The sequence below is a fragment of the Anneissia japonica genome, unplaced genomic scaffold (genome assembly GCF_011630105.1).
Source record: "Anneissia japonica isolate Jap-2015-1 unplaced genomic scaffold, ASM1163010v1 scaffold1587_len1432017_cov164, whole genome shotgun sequence".
NCBI classification, from domain to species: domain Eukaryota; kingdom Metazoa; phylum Echinodermata; class Crinoidea; order Comatulida; family Comatulidae; genus Anneissia; species Anneissia japonica.
In genome coordinates, this window is record NW_022713643.1 from 1,222,436 (window position 1) to 1,239,865 (window position 17,430).

Here is a 17,430-nt window from a genome sequence, read left to right on the forward strand (position 1 = left end):
TAGAGAAGTAGGTGACTGAATCGGTAGATTGGTGTATAAGACACATGCCTTCCAGTCAATACCAGGATGTATTTTTATAAATACTAACTGCACTGTCCAAGACTCATTGGAAATAGTTTTATAAAACATTACAGTATTCCAAAGAGAGAAACTACTAAAGTTTCAGAAAAGAAAAGAATCGAGAGCAGCTTCAACTTCAACTTTATTTATTCTTCAATCAATGTAAAACACAAAAGACATGAATAAAATATAAAATGATATAAAGAACAACTAAAAAAATAACTTAAAAGAGCCTATAAATCAAGGTGCCCTAACTAAGAAATATTTTATAAAGTTTAAAATGTTTTAGTTATGATTCATGATTTATTATTTTTTCACTGAAACGTTTTAAGTAAATAAATAAATGTCACAAAAAGTAAAATACAAAAAAAAACACACAAGCTCAACAACACACACACACACTCTAATAAAATAGGCCAATAAATGAATAAATAAATATATAAATATGTGAATAAATTATATTTTTTAATTAAAAAAAATAAAATTAAAGAAGATAAGATGAACTTTTATTGTTCCATCAAATATGTTGAAAATTCATGGTCCATTTGGTCTAAAATACAAAAAAAAACATTAATTAAATTACATCACAATTCAAATAATAAATGAAAATAAAGTGCAGCCTTACTGTTAATCCATTGTGAATATCCGTGAGGCTATATCGTCAATCAACCAATCAATACCGGTCAAAAGATTTAATCCAGTCACTGCACTACATCCAATGATCATCCAATGATGTGTTTTAATTTGATCCAAATCCAATGCCTGCAAAATTAATTTAATAAAATTGATCAACTGAAATTTAATCAAATCAGTGTAAGCACTACAAACTCATATTAACAGTTATATAGTTAGTTTACCCATATTTATGTGTGGAGAGAGATAAGTGTAGATAAAATGCCTTTTCACTGCTTCAACTGTTAATAAGAATGCTATACAAATATTAATTTTATTAATTTAATTTGTATTAAATATTGCATTAAACATAAAGCAAAGCCAATGAGATGTCTGATGAGCTAATATTAATAAATCTTAAATTGGAACTATATCAATAAAATACAATACAATTAATACAATGCGAGTCGAATGGCTGAGCGGTTAAGGCAGGGGCGCTGCAACCTACAGCCATAATATCGGCGCTGGTTCGAACGTCATGCTTGTCTATGGATCCAGAGGTGGAACAAGTCTTCTCGGATAAGGACTATAAACCGTAGGCCCAATGTACACAATTAGCTCATGGCTTATTCGCTCTCGAATAAGTGCCGCTCTTTAATTAAAAAATATAAATGTTCAAATAATTACTAATATTAATGAGAGTACGTTTTGTATAAATATTTAACATAAAAATAACGCTAAAAAGAAAAGATCGACGTTTCGACTCCTTCATGGTGTCATTTTCAAGATCAAATGATATAACTAATATAACTAATAAATACTTAATATAAAAATGATAAACGGTTTAATAATGTAGAATTTTTTAAATATCATTTATATCAGAAACTTACTAATACACGTAACATAGCCAAAAGTGGAAACCAATAAAAAAAAAAACTTACTTGTCTGATTTCTTCGGGGCTCAATGATCCTGGGAGATCCTGCTTATTGGAGAACACCAATAAAGTTGCACCAGCTAACCTCTACAAATTAATAGAAAAATAGTTATAACATTGATTGAAAGACTTACATAAGCAGTATTTGAGTGTAAAAATGTAAAAACGATGATAGCATTGTTTTGAAACTGTCAATATCTAGAACTCTGCTTCTTAAACTATGGGTTGCGACCCAAATTTGGGTCGTCAAAACATTAATATGAAGGTCTGGACCGCAATTTGGTAAAGCGCATTCTGAAACTTGGTGGAAAATACTTCTACAAAGCCGTCCTACAAAGAATTTAACTACAGAGATACACCCAGACATAGCTAAAAAGGTGAAAACTTGAAATTCATTTTTGACCCAAAACCTGGTAGCTACACCAATGGATGCACTGTTGCCTACCTCTCCAGGGAGTGATAAGATCATTAACACAACTAAAACATTAATAACACAAACAAAAAGTTACATCATGTTTAAAATGATGAGTTTTTCTTTTTGAGTTTGTGTTCGTGTATGTAAAAATTTAGGTTACCTAAAAGTACTGCAGCTGTCATAAACTGATAAAATATAATGAGCTATTCAGCACTGTTTTTACTGAAAACAATTCTAGATTTAATAACTGTGTACGCAAGCCTGTGTTTCAGTGAAAGTTTTAAGCCAGGATAACTTGCACACTTACTCTACTTTTGTCTGTCATATATATATATATATATTACACTGTTCATCTGACTTTTGATAGTGTGTTGGCTAGTTTTAAACTTTTGATCAAACAAATAATTTGATCAGATGTCTATCATTCCTTCTTAGTGGAAATGGCACAATATTCTATCTCATAAAAGTTGGATCAAACATTGGCTTTAATAAGTCTTAAGGGAAAAAATGTAAAATTTATACTTAAATTTAGTACAGAAAGTGCTACTCTACAAGTTTTATATCACCAAGTAAATATTAACCTCTTCTTGGAGAAGACCATGCAGTTCTGTCTTGCAATCTTCTAATCGCCTTTTGTCTGCACTATCTACAACCCACACCAGTCCATCGGTGCTTTCAAAATAGTTCCTCCAATAGGATCTCAGCGACTTTTGACCACCGACATCCCATATATTCAACTTGAAGCTGTAATATTTAAGCAAATTCACAAGCATTTAAAGTTGGTGATGTTTATTACTGATTGGTTTTGAAAAATGAAATATATGAAATGGTTTATTGCCTTTCACTACTCATACAAGGCAAAGCAACAGTTAATATAAAACATAGAAATATAGTGTACCTGTATAACAGTAATATATAAAAAATATGCTTAATATAAAAAGGGTTATTAACCACAATAACAAACATTAAAATCATTTTGTTGGCTTATAAATCAAATTAAATGATGGTACTGTAAGATTGAAATTATGGACAGTATTTTAGACAAATAGATTTAATTACAATACAGTTAATCATTAATTTGCTTAATTTCAACTTACTCTCGATGTTCCAGTGTTTTAATGTTGAATCCTAGAGTAGGTGATATTGTGTTTATGTCTTCACCATTGAACTTCTTTAGGATAGTTGTCTTGCCTGCATTGTCTAATCCACTATAGACAAAACAATCAAATTAATATGATACAGTTTCATTTATTTATTTTATTCAATTCATACAACATTAAAAACACTAAGAGGTTTGTGAGCATCAAAGACAAAAACATTATTAAAATGACTTCAGCAACTAGATTATAAAACCACAGTTGTACGTAGGCCCTACCACCATTTTAAATCAGAGTCAGCACCTTTGTATTTTATTAATTTATTATTAGTTTACTCCCAAGTATAGGTCATCAAAGCGACAATACCAGGCACAAGCTATCTATATACAGTAATTATAATTTACAGGCCTAGATAGCCTGCTACAAAAGGTGACCTAGCCTGCCTACTCTATACTACTAGTAGTAGTAGGCCTACTACTAATACAGCAGAACACTGTCACTAGCTTAGGCCCTAGGTAGGCCTAGTTTACTAGTAATAATAATAATATTAGTATTATTATTGGGTCCAGCCAAAATATTAAATAAATTTTGATGAAAGTTTTTAATTCTAACTTTTTCTTTAGTTTATTATTTTAATTTAATTAATTGTTATCTCTCAATCCAGCAAGCTGTACCTAAGGGTATTACTGTCAAATAGCGTACTATACACAGGCTAGGCCTAGGTCTAATCAATACTAACTAGGTCTAGGCTAGGCCTCTTGTCCTTGTTGTTATGCAGAATAACGTGTAAACTCCAGTCGGCCAAATCTATTCCAGCCTGGCAGGCTAAGCAACTGCTGGTGGTGAGGCTTAGCTAGGGTCTACACAAACCACTCTGGCATATCTCTGTATTGTCAAGATCACATGCAATCATAACTTACAGCATTAATAACCTCAGTTCCTTTTCTTTTTGTTTCATTTTTCTCAAAATTGAATGAAGACCCATAATTAACGTAATAATACTTCAGAATTTAATATATCGAAGTATACTTTCCCGAAATATGGTTACCATTTGTTTCTTAGGTCAAGGGTTATACAATAATAATTAGTCATCATTATTATGAATTATATGTAATGATTTTATTATTTAAAAACTGGTATGTATCAAAATATTTTCATGGTTAAATAGCAATAATATACATTCATTAACACTGTATACCGTGAATTTAAATGGAAATTATTTATAGGTAATTATTGAATTTAGCATCTCAGAGCATTGTGTAAATGCCGGAAGTCTGGTCTTTGCAGTCTGACAGTACAATCCACATAGGCCCTTTCTCACTCCACTCACTCTCACTGACGTTACACAATGGCTACTAGTAATAGGCCTAAGCTGGGTAGAAAAAAGGAGCAATGGGTACGGAGCTTTACAGTTTCCGATCCAATTACACATCCTAAAGGATTCACTATTTACAAAGTAACATATATGGTAAGAATTTAATTGATTTGTTCTTCAGAACATTAGATTTCCGTTTCAAAACTGTGGGCCTAACTAAGACTAGAGAGCCCCATCATCATGAGATGGGGCTAGCCTAGGGCCTAGCCCTAGCAGCACATCATTGATTCAGTGAGGAGATACTGAAACTGAAAAAAATTAATGAAGAGGCTCTGGCCTTACTTTGGTTGTAGGTTGTTTACTTTAGGCCTAGGTCTACTCCTACCAGACGTATTGAAATTTTGCCTGTCTCTATTGTTCTTTCTTATTAAATAAGGATAATGATGATATTGCTACGCTACTTACTTAAATATTTTTAAAAACAAACAAAAGAAACAAAGTAAAAAAATAACAATTATGTAATTCATCAATTACTGTAATTACTGTATGACATTTCAAGATGTCAGTCATTCATGTCAATCAGTGATTGACAACAGACACATAGAGTTCCCCAGATTAGCAGTACATGTACTGTACTATAAAGAGGCCTGTAAAATTGCTTTGTTCATTTATTTATAAATATAAATATTATAAATCTGTTAATTCTTGATTTTTATGTAATTTATTACCGTTTATTTTCTCTTTTTCTGTATTGTCTTTGAGCATTCATAGTGAGCCTCCGTGTATCAGCTATGCTGGAAAGGGTCACCCACTTTAAACATTGTTGAAATAAAATAAATAAAAATTTATAGTAATATGTGCAATAAAAATTAATGATTTTAATAATTAATTCTGCTTTAAAAAAAAAAATTTAATAATTAATTCTGCTTTTAAAAAAAAATTAATTAGTAAATAATTTTTGACTCTCAAAAATTGTTTGTTTTTTTTTTTTATTATTGTTATTTTGTTGTTTTTTTTTTCATTTTAATTGAAATAATTTGTGCAATTGAAATAAATGAATATAATAATTACTTGTAATTGTTGGTTAAATTTAAATTTTAAGTTTATGATACACATATTTGTAAATTATGTTCTTTCTAATTATAATATAGCTTTATCCTTTTGTAATACAGTATTATATTGTATAGTTTTGTATCCTTATATAGTATCTTAATGTTTGAATTATTAAATTTTTACTCTTCTTAATATACAATTAAACTTGCTTAATTCAACTTTGCCTAACTCGAATATTTTCTAAGTCGGTCTTATTTTACATGCCAAATTCTTGACCATCTGTTCAATGCCATTTTTGGATTTGACTTAGGCAAGTTCATCTGTACTTCATTTTGTTATATTCTAGGCATACATGTATTGTTTTGAACACATTTTAGCCTTGTGCTACCGCTTGTAATTGTCATTATTTTTTTTATACTGAATAAATAAATACATAGTATTACCAAGTAATACAATAAACCTAAATCATTATTTATATAATTTGATATTAACAGGGGTTTTTAATCAACAAGCCAGAAGAAACAATTGAGGTAAGTCAAGTGGTATACAAACATTTAATTTTGTACAATGAAGGTTTCATTATCTACCAAGGCAATCCAATTTTGGCATAGTTTTAGTAGACAACCTAAATTTTTTGTCACTGGAAAAATTATGTAAAACCCACGGAATGAGCCATCAATTTATCTGTCTAACATTTATTATACAGTTACTAAACCTGTTTTGAACAGCATAGTTTGAATACTAAACAACCCAATTTTTTAGAACAACTCAATTTTTAATATTGAAAAGTTTTTTTGTATGTAAGTACAGTGGTTTAACTCTTGGGATTTTAATATCTAAAATATTTACAATAAATATGTTCAATATTATTATAAGTTGTTCTGGGTCAGTCTGACTGCTTAACTTTTAAAAATTGATTTATGTTTTTTAGGTAACAGTTTGGAAAAGATATAATGATTTTAAGAAACTGTATAAAGCACTGTTTACAATTCATCAGCAAATGCGCCGGCCAGAAACATTTCCTCCGTTTGCAAAGGCGAAACTTTTCGGTGAGTTTTTTACCAAAATGTAGTGACTGGTCTAATAATAAATTATGAGAAGGAGGCTGAAATACTAATAATTTGTAAAACTGATTTTCTTTTACAATAAGGTCGATTTGATGAAGAAGTTATTGAAGAACGACGGAAAAGCACCCTTAAGTTGTTGGAATTTACTGCTACAAAGTCCTACCTAGTCAACAGTCAATATTTTGTTAAATTTTTTGAGGTAAGTCACAAATGCTTATATAATCATCATTAAATCTTCAGTTTGTATTGTATAGATTATTTAAAGTATGAAATATAATACATTATTACTTAATTTTTGAATCGTCATTTGTGCTAAATCCTGAATAGGGAGGTGAAAAGAAAGTTTCAGAAGAAAAAGAACAGCCAGTCCGAAAAAACATATTAGTGCCAGAAATATTAACTCCTCAACTCAAGAACCAAGAAAAAACTGAAACAATTGAACCACCTCAAGTCAGTTCTGGTGCAAATTCTCCTAACCTGGCCCGACGGATATCGGAAAATCCCTCATCCGACCTGGGTGGTATTTGGCTTCATAGACAGGATGAGGAAGATGATCCACTATCAGAGTTAAGAGGATTAGACATTCAGGATAGCCAAATTAGTTTTGATGGTGATGACGATGATGATGACAGAACAACCTTCAGTGAAGACTCAGTGCCATCAACTCCTCTTCCACAAGTGCAGGACCTCTCCTTCTTCGATCCACTTGCTGATGCAGGTCAGTAACCATCTTCTCATTTTGATCCTTCTTTTGATCTTTTTTCTTGTCTTATAATTACGTGCAATGGGTTTAATCTAGTACAGACTACAGGCATCAGTTCAATCCTATAATTGCAACTTCCCAAGTCACTTGTTTTTGGATAAAAATAAATAACTAAATACCGTAAAACCTCGAATAGAAGCCCAATGGGTTAATCTTGAAGAAGCCCATCTCGAATTGAAGCCCCCTTTTAAGTTTGCAAAAGTAGCCTCGAAAAGAAGCCCATCTTGAAAAGAAGCACATGGGCTTCTTTTCTAGAAAGAAGCACATGAGCTTCTTTTCTAGATAGCATGGGCTTTTTTTTTTTGATATAGTACAGTACATACACCGTACATGAATTCCAAAGAAACAAAATAAATTAAAAACATTTGGTGTATGCAGTAATTTAGGCGATTTAATGCCAGTTAATACACTCCATGATACAGATTGATGTTACAGTGGCCCTATTTATTGTTTTATAGTAGTAATTCCCAAAATTTACAGCATTCATTTTGAAAAGAAGACCTCACTTTACTTTACAAAAATAGCTTCAAAAAGAATCCCATCCAAAGTTTGCAAAACAAAAAAAAGGAAGCTCAGGGCTTCAATTCAAGGTTTTACGGTATAGTCTTTGGAAATAACAAGTTGATTTGGAATTAATTTGTTTTGAATAGAGCTTCCTGTAGAGTCAAACGATGGCCTAATGTCACACAGTAGTAGCTGGCTCTTTGAGGCAATGGATATGTGTGCTGGATTGCAAGAGAAAGAGGTACCAATTGATTCATTTTCAACAGCATCATCTGACACTCCTAGTGATGGAATCACATTGAACTTCCCAAGACAACCAGTCAATCATGTAGCACCAGATTATGCTGATGCTGGCACCAGTAGTCACACTACAACTACAGAAAATACATCTCACTTAAAAGCTGAAGAAAAGGATTTATCCGGTGAAAGTAGGGTTCCTGAAACGCGCAGAGATGATCACCATGCAAAGTCAATGGCGAGAGCTTACTTAAACTGCATTCGGGCCCAGCAAGCAGCTGAGCGGGATGAACAGCTAGGCGCTCATGGCGGTATTGTTGACAGTAGGAATATGATGGTGCAGCAGTTACCAATCGGGGTGCAAAATGAGGCATTGCATGAAATAGCATCTCGTGAAAAAACTAACATAAACTTATCTGTCGATACCGTATCTACAATGGACCTCGGTGGTGAAGAAGATTATTTATATAAAGCAGCTAATCATATTCAACTTGCTTTGGAAAGTGAATCTACAGGGAACTATAAGTCTGCATTTACTTACTACAAAACTGGGGTCAATGTCCTACTACAAGGTGTTGTTAGTAAGTTCAACATTCTATTTATTTCCCTAAAAATTAATAATATGTATAGGTGCGCCTTACTTTACTTTATCCTGATTCTTACATTTTTCAGCGGACAACAATAAGGCCCGACGTGAGGCAGTTCGTCGCAAGACAGCCCAGTACCTAATGAAAGCAGAAGACTTATATAAGAAGTTCCTTTCTGCAGAGGCCGCGAGTGCCAATCGCTGGAATGTATGTTAATCGTTACTGTTTTTGAATTGATTTTTAGTTGAAGTTTTTGAATGATTTGATAATTTAGTACTTAATGGACTGCACAGGCTGGGTCTGAGAATTTTTTGAGTCTGAATATCACTGGCCTGGATGTGTTTCTCCAGACGTATAACGTTTAATTGATTCATTTTTAACAACAAAGTTTAATGTCATGTTATACCAAAATACAGTATTAAGGGATACTGTTGTAGTTGACAATATATTTCTTAGAGTCAGGCATTTAATTAATGTGCGATTTTTTTTGTTTATTTTTTCTAGTCAGATAAATTTCATATGGAAATTAATCACAACTCAATTCATTTACGAGGGTCATTTGATGACCTTAAGAACTTTAAAGTGATTGGAATAATTGACCGGGTGCTTCTAGTGCTAGATATGGTGTCTAACCAAATGTTTGTAATCAAAGTAAGTGCTTATTAATATTTTACATCAATCTTATTGGTAGTACTGTACACACATTTTGGCTTCCACTACTTAAATATGGTACAATATCCCACTATTTTTCAATCAATTAGTCATTCATTCCATATCTTGTCATACCTATATGCTGTACTTGTGGTATATATCTCGGTTTTTAAAAATTTATATTAATATTATCTAAAATAATGACAATGAAATTGATAATAGCAATAATAGTCATCCTCCTGCCCTTTCACATTTATGTTAACAATAATACTGAAGTATTATAATGTGCCCAATGTACTTACTGTAGAGATTAAATGTGCTGTAAACTACTGTATTTATTTATATCTATCCATCAGTTTATTCTTACATTCATCCATTTATCTATCAGTCAGTCACACATTTTATTTAAAACCTGAGTATATTTACCGATTTCCTTTTATTCTTAATTAGGTTTTACAAAAGTGTGCTGTACCTTCAAAGAAAAGGAAAACCTGTGTGCCAGCAAAGTGTCGCTTTATGGTTCAACTCTGCCGATACTTTGAAACGGAAAATGCCATATATCTTGTTTTAGAACATGCCACTGGTGGAAAACTTTGGGATTATGCTAGCGGGTACTTGAGGCAGGAAGAGGATGTTATATGCAAACAATCGACCAATAGTGTTGATTGCAGCATTGGCAGCAGAACATCCAGCAGGACATCAAAGAGGTCTCGTGGCAATAGCGTACATGAAGATTTTCCAGTAAATGAACCTGCAGTAGATGATGTTTTTGATTCAACTACAGGTGAAAAAAATGAAAAAGATATTCATGGTATAAGTAGACTTGGAAGTGCATGTCAGGCATCTGATGACAATTTAAATTTAGAACTTTCAGTTAACCGGTTACCTGATCTGAATTCACAAACAGAATTAACAGACACCAGCCCAATATCAGATAAGGAAAATGGTAACCAAGACTGTGCAAGCAGTTATGCAGAACTCATTACTGACTACTCAAAAACTATAAAATCATGTGGTGTTGAAAGCACTTCTAAAGAGTCCTCAAAAATTGTAACAGATCTATCTGTCATCACTGACTCTACTCCTTCATCAGACTTTTCTGCCATTGATGAGTCTGAAGATTTTAGTATGAGCACTCTTATTGAGAAAAGCTTCCAATATGAAGATAGCCAGACGCAAAATGATGGAGTATCTTGTGGGACGGAGGATCATCTAGACTCGGTATCATCACTTCCGGCAAATAATGTCACTCCTAAAAGCCAACCTCCTCCAATGAGTTTATTTAGTATTGACAGCTTAGAAAGTCCTTGTGAGTATTCAAGTCCAGAAAATGGGAATGTCACAAATGGCAGAGCATTTAGTTTTTTTTCAGATGCACACAATCCTGGTAGAACTTTAAACAATATTCCAGAGGTTAGTGATGCATCAAGGAAGCTTGACTTTGGTAGTTGTCCAGATGAAGAGGTCTTTAAAGCTACTGAAGTTAATAAATTATTTGATAACAAGTCTGTTATTAACTCCCATTCAGTTAAACCTCCTAGTCTGTATATGAATAACATTGATGATGATCTACCTATCGTAATAGATGCATATATGCACAAACCGCCAGATACAAGAGGATTTGCAGTTGTCATGGACTCAAAATGGAGCAGCAACTCTTCATCTATTGATGGTGATTCCTCAGAACTTTTGCAGTCAGTTGATGTTAAGTATGACGGTGAAGAAAAGGATGAAGATGATTTTCTAGTAATAGATTTAGTTGACAGTGCAATGAATAGAGCTGATGAAAATGACCAAAATAGTACTCAACGTCCAGAACTCCAAACTCAGACTTCAAGAAGCAACCTGAATGTTTCTGGGATGGGTAAAGGATGTTTCCCTGGTATTGAGACTAATGACCAAAGTGAAGCGAATATAATGAGCAGTGAATTAAGCACCAAAGATGTATTAAATTTGCCTCAAAAAACAAATTCAGAGAGTTCAACAGAAGATAAAAATTTCTCAGTCTTTGTCAATCCATTTGAGAAATATGAATCAGGGGAACCTAATGGGGTTAAGAACCAACCACAATTCAAGACATGGGTTAGTATTGAGGATTCTCCAAATCACAAGCCTGCAGTCACAATCCCAAAGGGCATTCCAACTCCAGTTTGTAGTCCAACACGAAAAACCACCACTACCACACCACTGGATCTCAGCAAAAAGGATTCCACTGACACTGTTGTAACTAAAGATTTGAAGAATGAACATCTGAACAGTGACAATTCTGTAGGAGATCAAACTTTAACAAATAGTGGTAGTCAAATTGACAGGAAAACATTGTTTTCTCGGGAACGTACTATGTCTGCTCTGTTTGAGAATATTGACAGGAAAAAGTCAAAAGGTGCTGTTACACTGCCCGAGTCATGTGTCCGTGTATGGATAGCGGAGATAATTCTTGCTTTGGATGATCTACATTCCATGGGTATTATTTGCAGGTTAGTTGCTCATTGTTATCGGTAATACACATTGTTCATCTACCTAATTTATTTTTCAATAAAATGGAAATATTCATGCTTTAAAAATATCTTCAAAGGTGTCCTTACTAAATCATCTATTTCACATTTTTATACACAGTGTAACTATAAAAAAGCAAAAATATACATTGAAGTGTTTATTTTTTATTATTTCTACGACAGAGATTTAAATACTAGCAACATCCTTCTAGGAGAGCGTGGCCACATCCGTTTGTCTTACTTCAGCGTATGGCAGTATATAGAGAATGATTTGAACGAGTCAGCAATGGAGAATTTTTATTCCGCCCCAGAAGTCAATGGAATATACAAGGTGACACCTGCTTGTGATTGGTGGAGTGTTGGCGCTTTGTTATTTGAACTGCTTACAGGAAAGGTATGGTAACATATTCTTAACTTTTACCAATATTACAATATTTTTTAAATATTTGTATTTCCATGGCGTATACATGGCAAGTGAATCTATCATAACATTTTAGAAACTATCTTCAAGTTTCATCATTTTCTCATAAAAGAATGAGATGATGCAAGAGTATATATATATATATATTATTTCTCACAAAGTTAGTCTTTGAATGTCACCAATAGGTACTGTATTTGTTTTTATGATTTCCGAACATGTAGTGCTTAGAGTTATGTTTACCTTTTTGTAGTCTTTGCATAATTGCCATCCAAGTGGAATCAATAGTCATACAGAATTAAAAATACCAGACCATGTATCAAAGGAAGCAAAGTCACTGCTGAACCAGGTAAGAGCACCACATTGCAGTCAGCCTATTAACTATTATTATTAATTTTTAATTTTTTTTAGCTAAGACATGTCCCGATTATACTGTTAATATTGATTAATGCAGATTTGTTTTTGATATGCTGTTTTTCTACAAAAGTTTAAATTCTGTATTTGATTGTAATCTTGTATCTTTGTTTAAATTTAACGTTCCTAGTCGTACTCGTACTAGAAACTTAATCTATGTTCCATTTGGTCGGGTTGACGTAACTAAGAGAGGTTTATTTCAAAGATTAGCTGTTACATATGATAATTTAAGTTGTTCTGATGAAATTGATATTTTTTATGATAGTTTATCCTCGTTTAAGCTTAAAATTAGTAAGGTTTGTTTGATGTTAGTTATTATTTGTCTCTTTATATGTGTATATGTTTTTCTCCAACCTGTTAGTGGAGGTTCTTATCTCTGTTGGTTGAGAATTAAATAAATAAAAAAAAAACAAAAAAAAAAACTAATACCCTATTCAGACAGGCATCACATCAGGAGTAATCAGTTTTGGAGTACCACCAACTACATCACAACCAATCACAATGGAGTGTTAGTCTGAATGGAGTACTAGCCAATCATGTTTCTCATGCATTTACTTTGTAATACACTATTCCGCTATAAGCCCACCTCTTTGCTATTGTTGTTAAGGTCCCTCAAAACCACTTGTCATTTTCAGGCTGTATCCCATTATCACCTTATTGAATCAATTCAATTTTGTTCCTAACTGAATTGTGGTTTGACACAGCGGTTGTGATTTTTCTTCTCAACCTTGAGAGGTCATTGCACAATCCCTCGCTGTGTATTTCGCTTTTGTCCTTAGGCAAGTTGTCTCCACCTAGGAGTACAAGTGAGTACCTTGTAGGCTCAAAATGCACTGATCACAGCTGCATCATTATGAAATTCTCCCCAGGTAGCTGAGTATGTGTCCTATATATGGTTGATCCAGTGACCGGGAGTAATAAGCTGAAGTCCCTACAGGCCTTGTTGGCATGAAGGGCTTTATAATTCTAACATATTATTATTGTGGTTATTTTTGTATTTCATCAGCTTCTGTCCGTAAACGCAAGTGAGAGGCTTGGCTCAGGATTATCTGGAGCAGACGAAATCAAGGTTCATCCTTTCTTCAGGGACATCAACTGGAAAACATTAGCAAGCTGATAAAGGACTCAAAAACTTTTTAAATTGAGTTTTAAAGCTAAATTAGTCTGGGAAAAAAACAGCTGATATACAGTAGATACAATTTAAAACTATTCTGTTTATCATTAAGTAAATAATTTAATTTAAAACTGTATTATTTATTTTAAAAGGATAGCACTCCTAACTCTCTCAGATGGTAATGTGATGCTTTTATAGATAGTATACAACTTTAAAATTGTTTAACACTAAAACAAAACAAATGTAAAGTACAGAAGTACAGTTTTCTTTTACTGTTATCTTATTCCTATATACTTATACTATTTTAAAATATTGTAATGTAAATTAATTGTAATAATTATCAATGTCGGATAATTTTATAAATATAAATAGCATAACTATATAATTCAACAAATTGAAAAGATAATCTGAGGGTTTCTATAATATTTTAACCAGCATGTCTTTGTTGTAATCTTAAAATTCAAGTATATTACTTGATCTTTTAATTTTTGTATATAAATTATTTATGAATATAATTATGTTGCCAGCAAGTACGTAATGGTGCTGCATATAATTAATTGCCTGCTTCATTAAATTAGTGTGAATAATGTTTATCTTATGAATACTTAAAACAAACTATGGCCAATTGCGAGAACACACCTTTGAAAGATAATGAGGACGTAGGCTTGGTTGCATGGTACTGTAGTTTACTGCACGCAGGAAGCCAGAGGCTGAATCTTCTGTTTATCGTTAAGGGGTGTTCTCTCTTAATTGGGAACTGTCAGTACAGTACTCTGTTCATTAGGATACCTTATAAACAAGAGTACCAAAATCACTGAAGATTTGTATGTAATGTTTAAAATGTAAATGATAATATATGGTAGTAATTTATTTTTTTAAATATCTGAGACCACTAAGCCTGACACTAGCAAATCCAGTTGTGTGGAAAAGTTGTTTTTTCCCAGGTCAACTTGCAATAACTTATTCATTTTAGTGATTCAATATTATTTATTGCTATATAAGTTACTATATTTTTATGTCATTTTATCTGTTTTTGTTTGTGGGGATTAGGTCAACAAACATTGCACTGTATTGGTTTGCATATTCAATGTGCATTTATTTTAGTATGGTGCTTTAGTAGACAAATAAGAAATTACATATTTTTTGTTGTTTAATTTTTACCCATGTCCTCCAAAATGATTACTGAAGCACCTGGTATATTTGATTCAATGATAATTTTATCTGAAAAATACTAGTGTAAACAGTACTTAAGTAAAACAACATATATGCACTACCAGTTTTTCTAGCGATAGTAATAGCCCTGAACATGTGTTCTTTATGAAACGTATAATGGTGAAACCTGAACATGTATAAATTTTGAAAACTTCACTAGTTTGTACCCTCCTTCATAGTGGGCTTGAATGTAAGTAGTGGGTCATAAAACCTATGCAGAAATAATGTACCTCTAAATTCAGCTGAATAGACTATGGTTTACTGTTGTCAAAGTAAATCTAAGGACTGTTTTCTATTTACTACAGTATTGGTATTCATCAATTTGAACAATCAAATTCATATTAGTTTCTTCATCATTCTAGCATGGTGTATATGAATTGATGTGCTGGAGCTTTGTGTTTTTAATAAACTTTCAATAAATCAATAAATTACAACAGGTCATTTGTTATTTTTGTCAAGATTATTCTTTATTTTCCATTCTTTTAATTGTTTTACTGTATTTTAATGCGAGAACTGAATTTCCAACTTGGAGCAATAAAGTGTATCTTATCTTATCTTAACACAAGCTCAGGTCCATATCCAGGGGATGTGTGCAATAAGTGTGTACGTACACAACACTGCCCTCCTGCCAATCAGAAATCCACATTTTTAAGACAGTTTAGAATGCACTGAATATAAAATTATTGTTATTTTCTATAATAAAAATTGAAAGGTATTGTTCGGTGAGTATTTGAATTCAACTTGCTGTAGTAATGAAATTACCTAGGCTGCGATCAGACCGGATCTGACATGTTACTGGATTCAAAACAATGATGCACCATATGCTTCCTCTTCCTTGGCTTTGAATTTAGCAGCATTCAAACAATATACATCAATCCAGGTACCTATTTATACTCCTGGATAGACACTTGAATAGATAGTACAGTACTTTGCCTAAAACACTTTAAGCTCAACAGTGTACAGTAACACACACATGCTCAATTCCACTATGCTGTTATATAACATGAATTAATAATGACGAATATATTTCTCATAGTCTTCCTTAAAAATGCATATACTTATAGCAGACTGGAAGAAAAACAAAAATTGGCAAATACACTGCTTTACTTTATCGTTTATTTCCACCATTAACTACACATCCAGGATATGTAAATTGAATTAAAATAAATTATTTCAGATGTGACCTACATAATAATAATTATTATAATTATAATTAGCATAATGTATTTATGCAGGGGAGGCCTACCTAATGATGTATGCCCATATACAGTCATGATGTGATGTCATCATGACCATATTTATTTTTGTCAAATGAAATTTGATAGTCTGAACAAGGTTTTAGTGTTTAGATGCTTTGCTTTCACATCCCAGATTTGGATCAATCTAGCTGATCCAAATCCTGTGAGACCCCAGTAGGCCTACTTATTCTCATGTCTAAAAACTGCTTAAGACCACCATAGATCAAGTCAAGCCCAGCCAGAGCTAGTCAGCCCCAGTCAGATTAAAACAAAAAAAATTATTAGGGCTAATGAAATGAAATGTGTGTTTGAGTTGAGTTTGATGAGTATAGTAACAATTGTATTTTATCAACTTTACATTTAAAAGTAAATAGAATTAAGGGGACACCTTGGGGACCAAAACAATGTCCCCTTAATAGGGGTGTCCCCAAAATAGGGGTACCCCTATTCAGGGGACACTAACCAAAAACGCGAAATTGTCACCTTAATAAGGGTTTTTGGTATGTTTTCATACAGCAATGACATACATTCTATATAATTTTATTTTTAATGACATATGAATCAGCTAAGTAGAATTAGAACTATAATTTATAGCAACAATTTGCAATGCAAATACAATTCATTTATAAAATGAAATCAGCACAAATGTTAAATTAAAACAACAATAGTTTTATATGTTGTAGAAGCGGTTTGGTGCAGCGGGAATGGTATGGTTTCCCAACCTCAAGGAAGGGGTTTCAGTTCCATCGCTGTACTGTACATTTTGCTTTTGTCCTTGAGCAAGGCACTTTATCTGCATTGCTTCTCCTGTAATCACCGATCACCTGTCTTGTCGGGCTCGTATGTAGACCGTACCCAGGAGTATAAATGGGTACCTGATGGGCTAGCCTACTCCTGCGATGTTTACCAGCAGTAACACTTAATACATGAGGACCCAATGACCAGGGAAAAAGAAGCACTTTGTATCGACTACAACAAAGAAAAATCGCTGTATAAATGATATAAATATAAAATAATAATAATAAAATGTTCCCAATATTATTTCACGATACAGTGTTAATGACCAAATATTCCTTTTTTTATTTAAAAATATTGAATAAAGTAACAACTTATAGAATCCTATATAAAAGTACACGAAAAACAAAGGAAATGAAATCTCCATGGTTAAGGGTTAAAATTGACAAGATTGGTTTTGAGTAACACATTCAGTAGGCCTATACCGACATTTACTCTAAGGATTCAG

General features: G+C 32.6%; 2 protein-coding genes across 3 annotated transcripts in view; one reads left to right on the top strand and one right to left on the bottom strand.

The window, feature by feature from the left end:
* The window catches only part of LOC117108709 (ADP-ribosylation factor-like protein 2), a 31,828-nt gene extending 27,647 nt beyond the window's left edge, over positions 1–4,181 (bottom strand). For both annotated transcript variants that reach the window (XM_033250824.1, XM_033250823.1), the window contains exons 1-5: positions 4,040–4,181; positions 3,120–3,230; positions 2,604–2,766; positions 1,614–1,694; positions 686–822 (exon numbers count right to left, since the gene is read on the bottom strand). In XM_033250824.1, coding sequence (XP_033106715.1) covers positions 688–822; positions 1,614–1,694; positions 2,604–2,766; positions 3,120–3,230; positions 4,040–4,104 — 555 coding nt within the window. In that variant the 5' untranslated portion in view covers positions 4,105–4,181 and the 3' untranslated portion in view covers positions 686–687. The remainder of the gene's footprint in view (positions 1–685; positions 823–1,613; positions 1,695–2,603; positions 2,767–3,119; positions 3,231–4,039) is intronic.
* A 215-nt stretch (positions 4,182–4,396) lies between these two features.
* Positions 4,397–15,397, top strand: LOC117108634 (ribosomal protein S6 kinase delta-1-like). Its single transcript, XM_033250723.1, has 12 exons — positions 4,397–4,587; positions 5,982–6,017; positions 6,419–6,536; positions 6,638–6,753; positions 6,882–7,272; positions 7,968–8,639; positions 8,731–8,852; positions 9,150–9,296; positions 9,747–11,773; positions 11,975–12,185; positions 12,463–12,558; positions 13,630–15,397. The coding sequence occupies exons 1-12, from the start codon at positions 4,468–4,470 to the stop codon at positions 13,738–13,740; spliced, it is 4,167 nt and encodes a 1,388-aa protein (XP_033106614.1). The 5' UTR covers positions 4,397–4,467; the 3' UTR covers positions 13,741–15,397.
* The last annotated feature ends 2,033 nt before the right edge of the window (positions 15,398–17,430 follow it).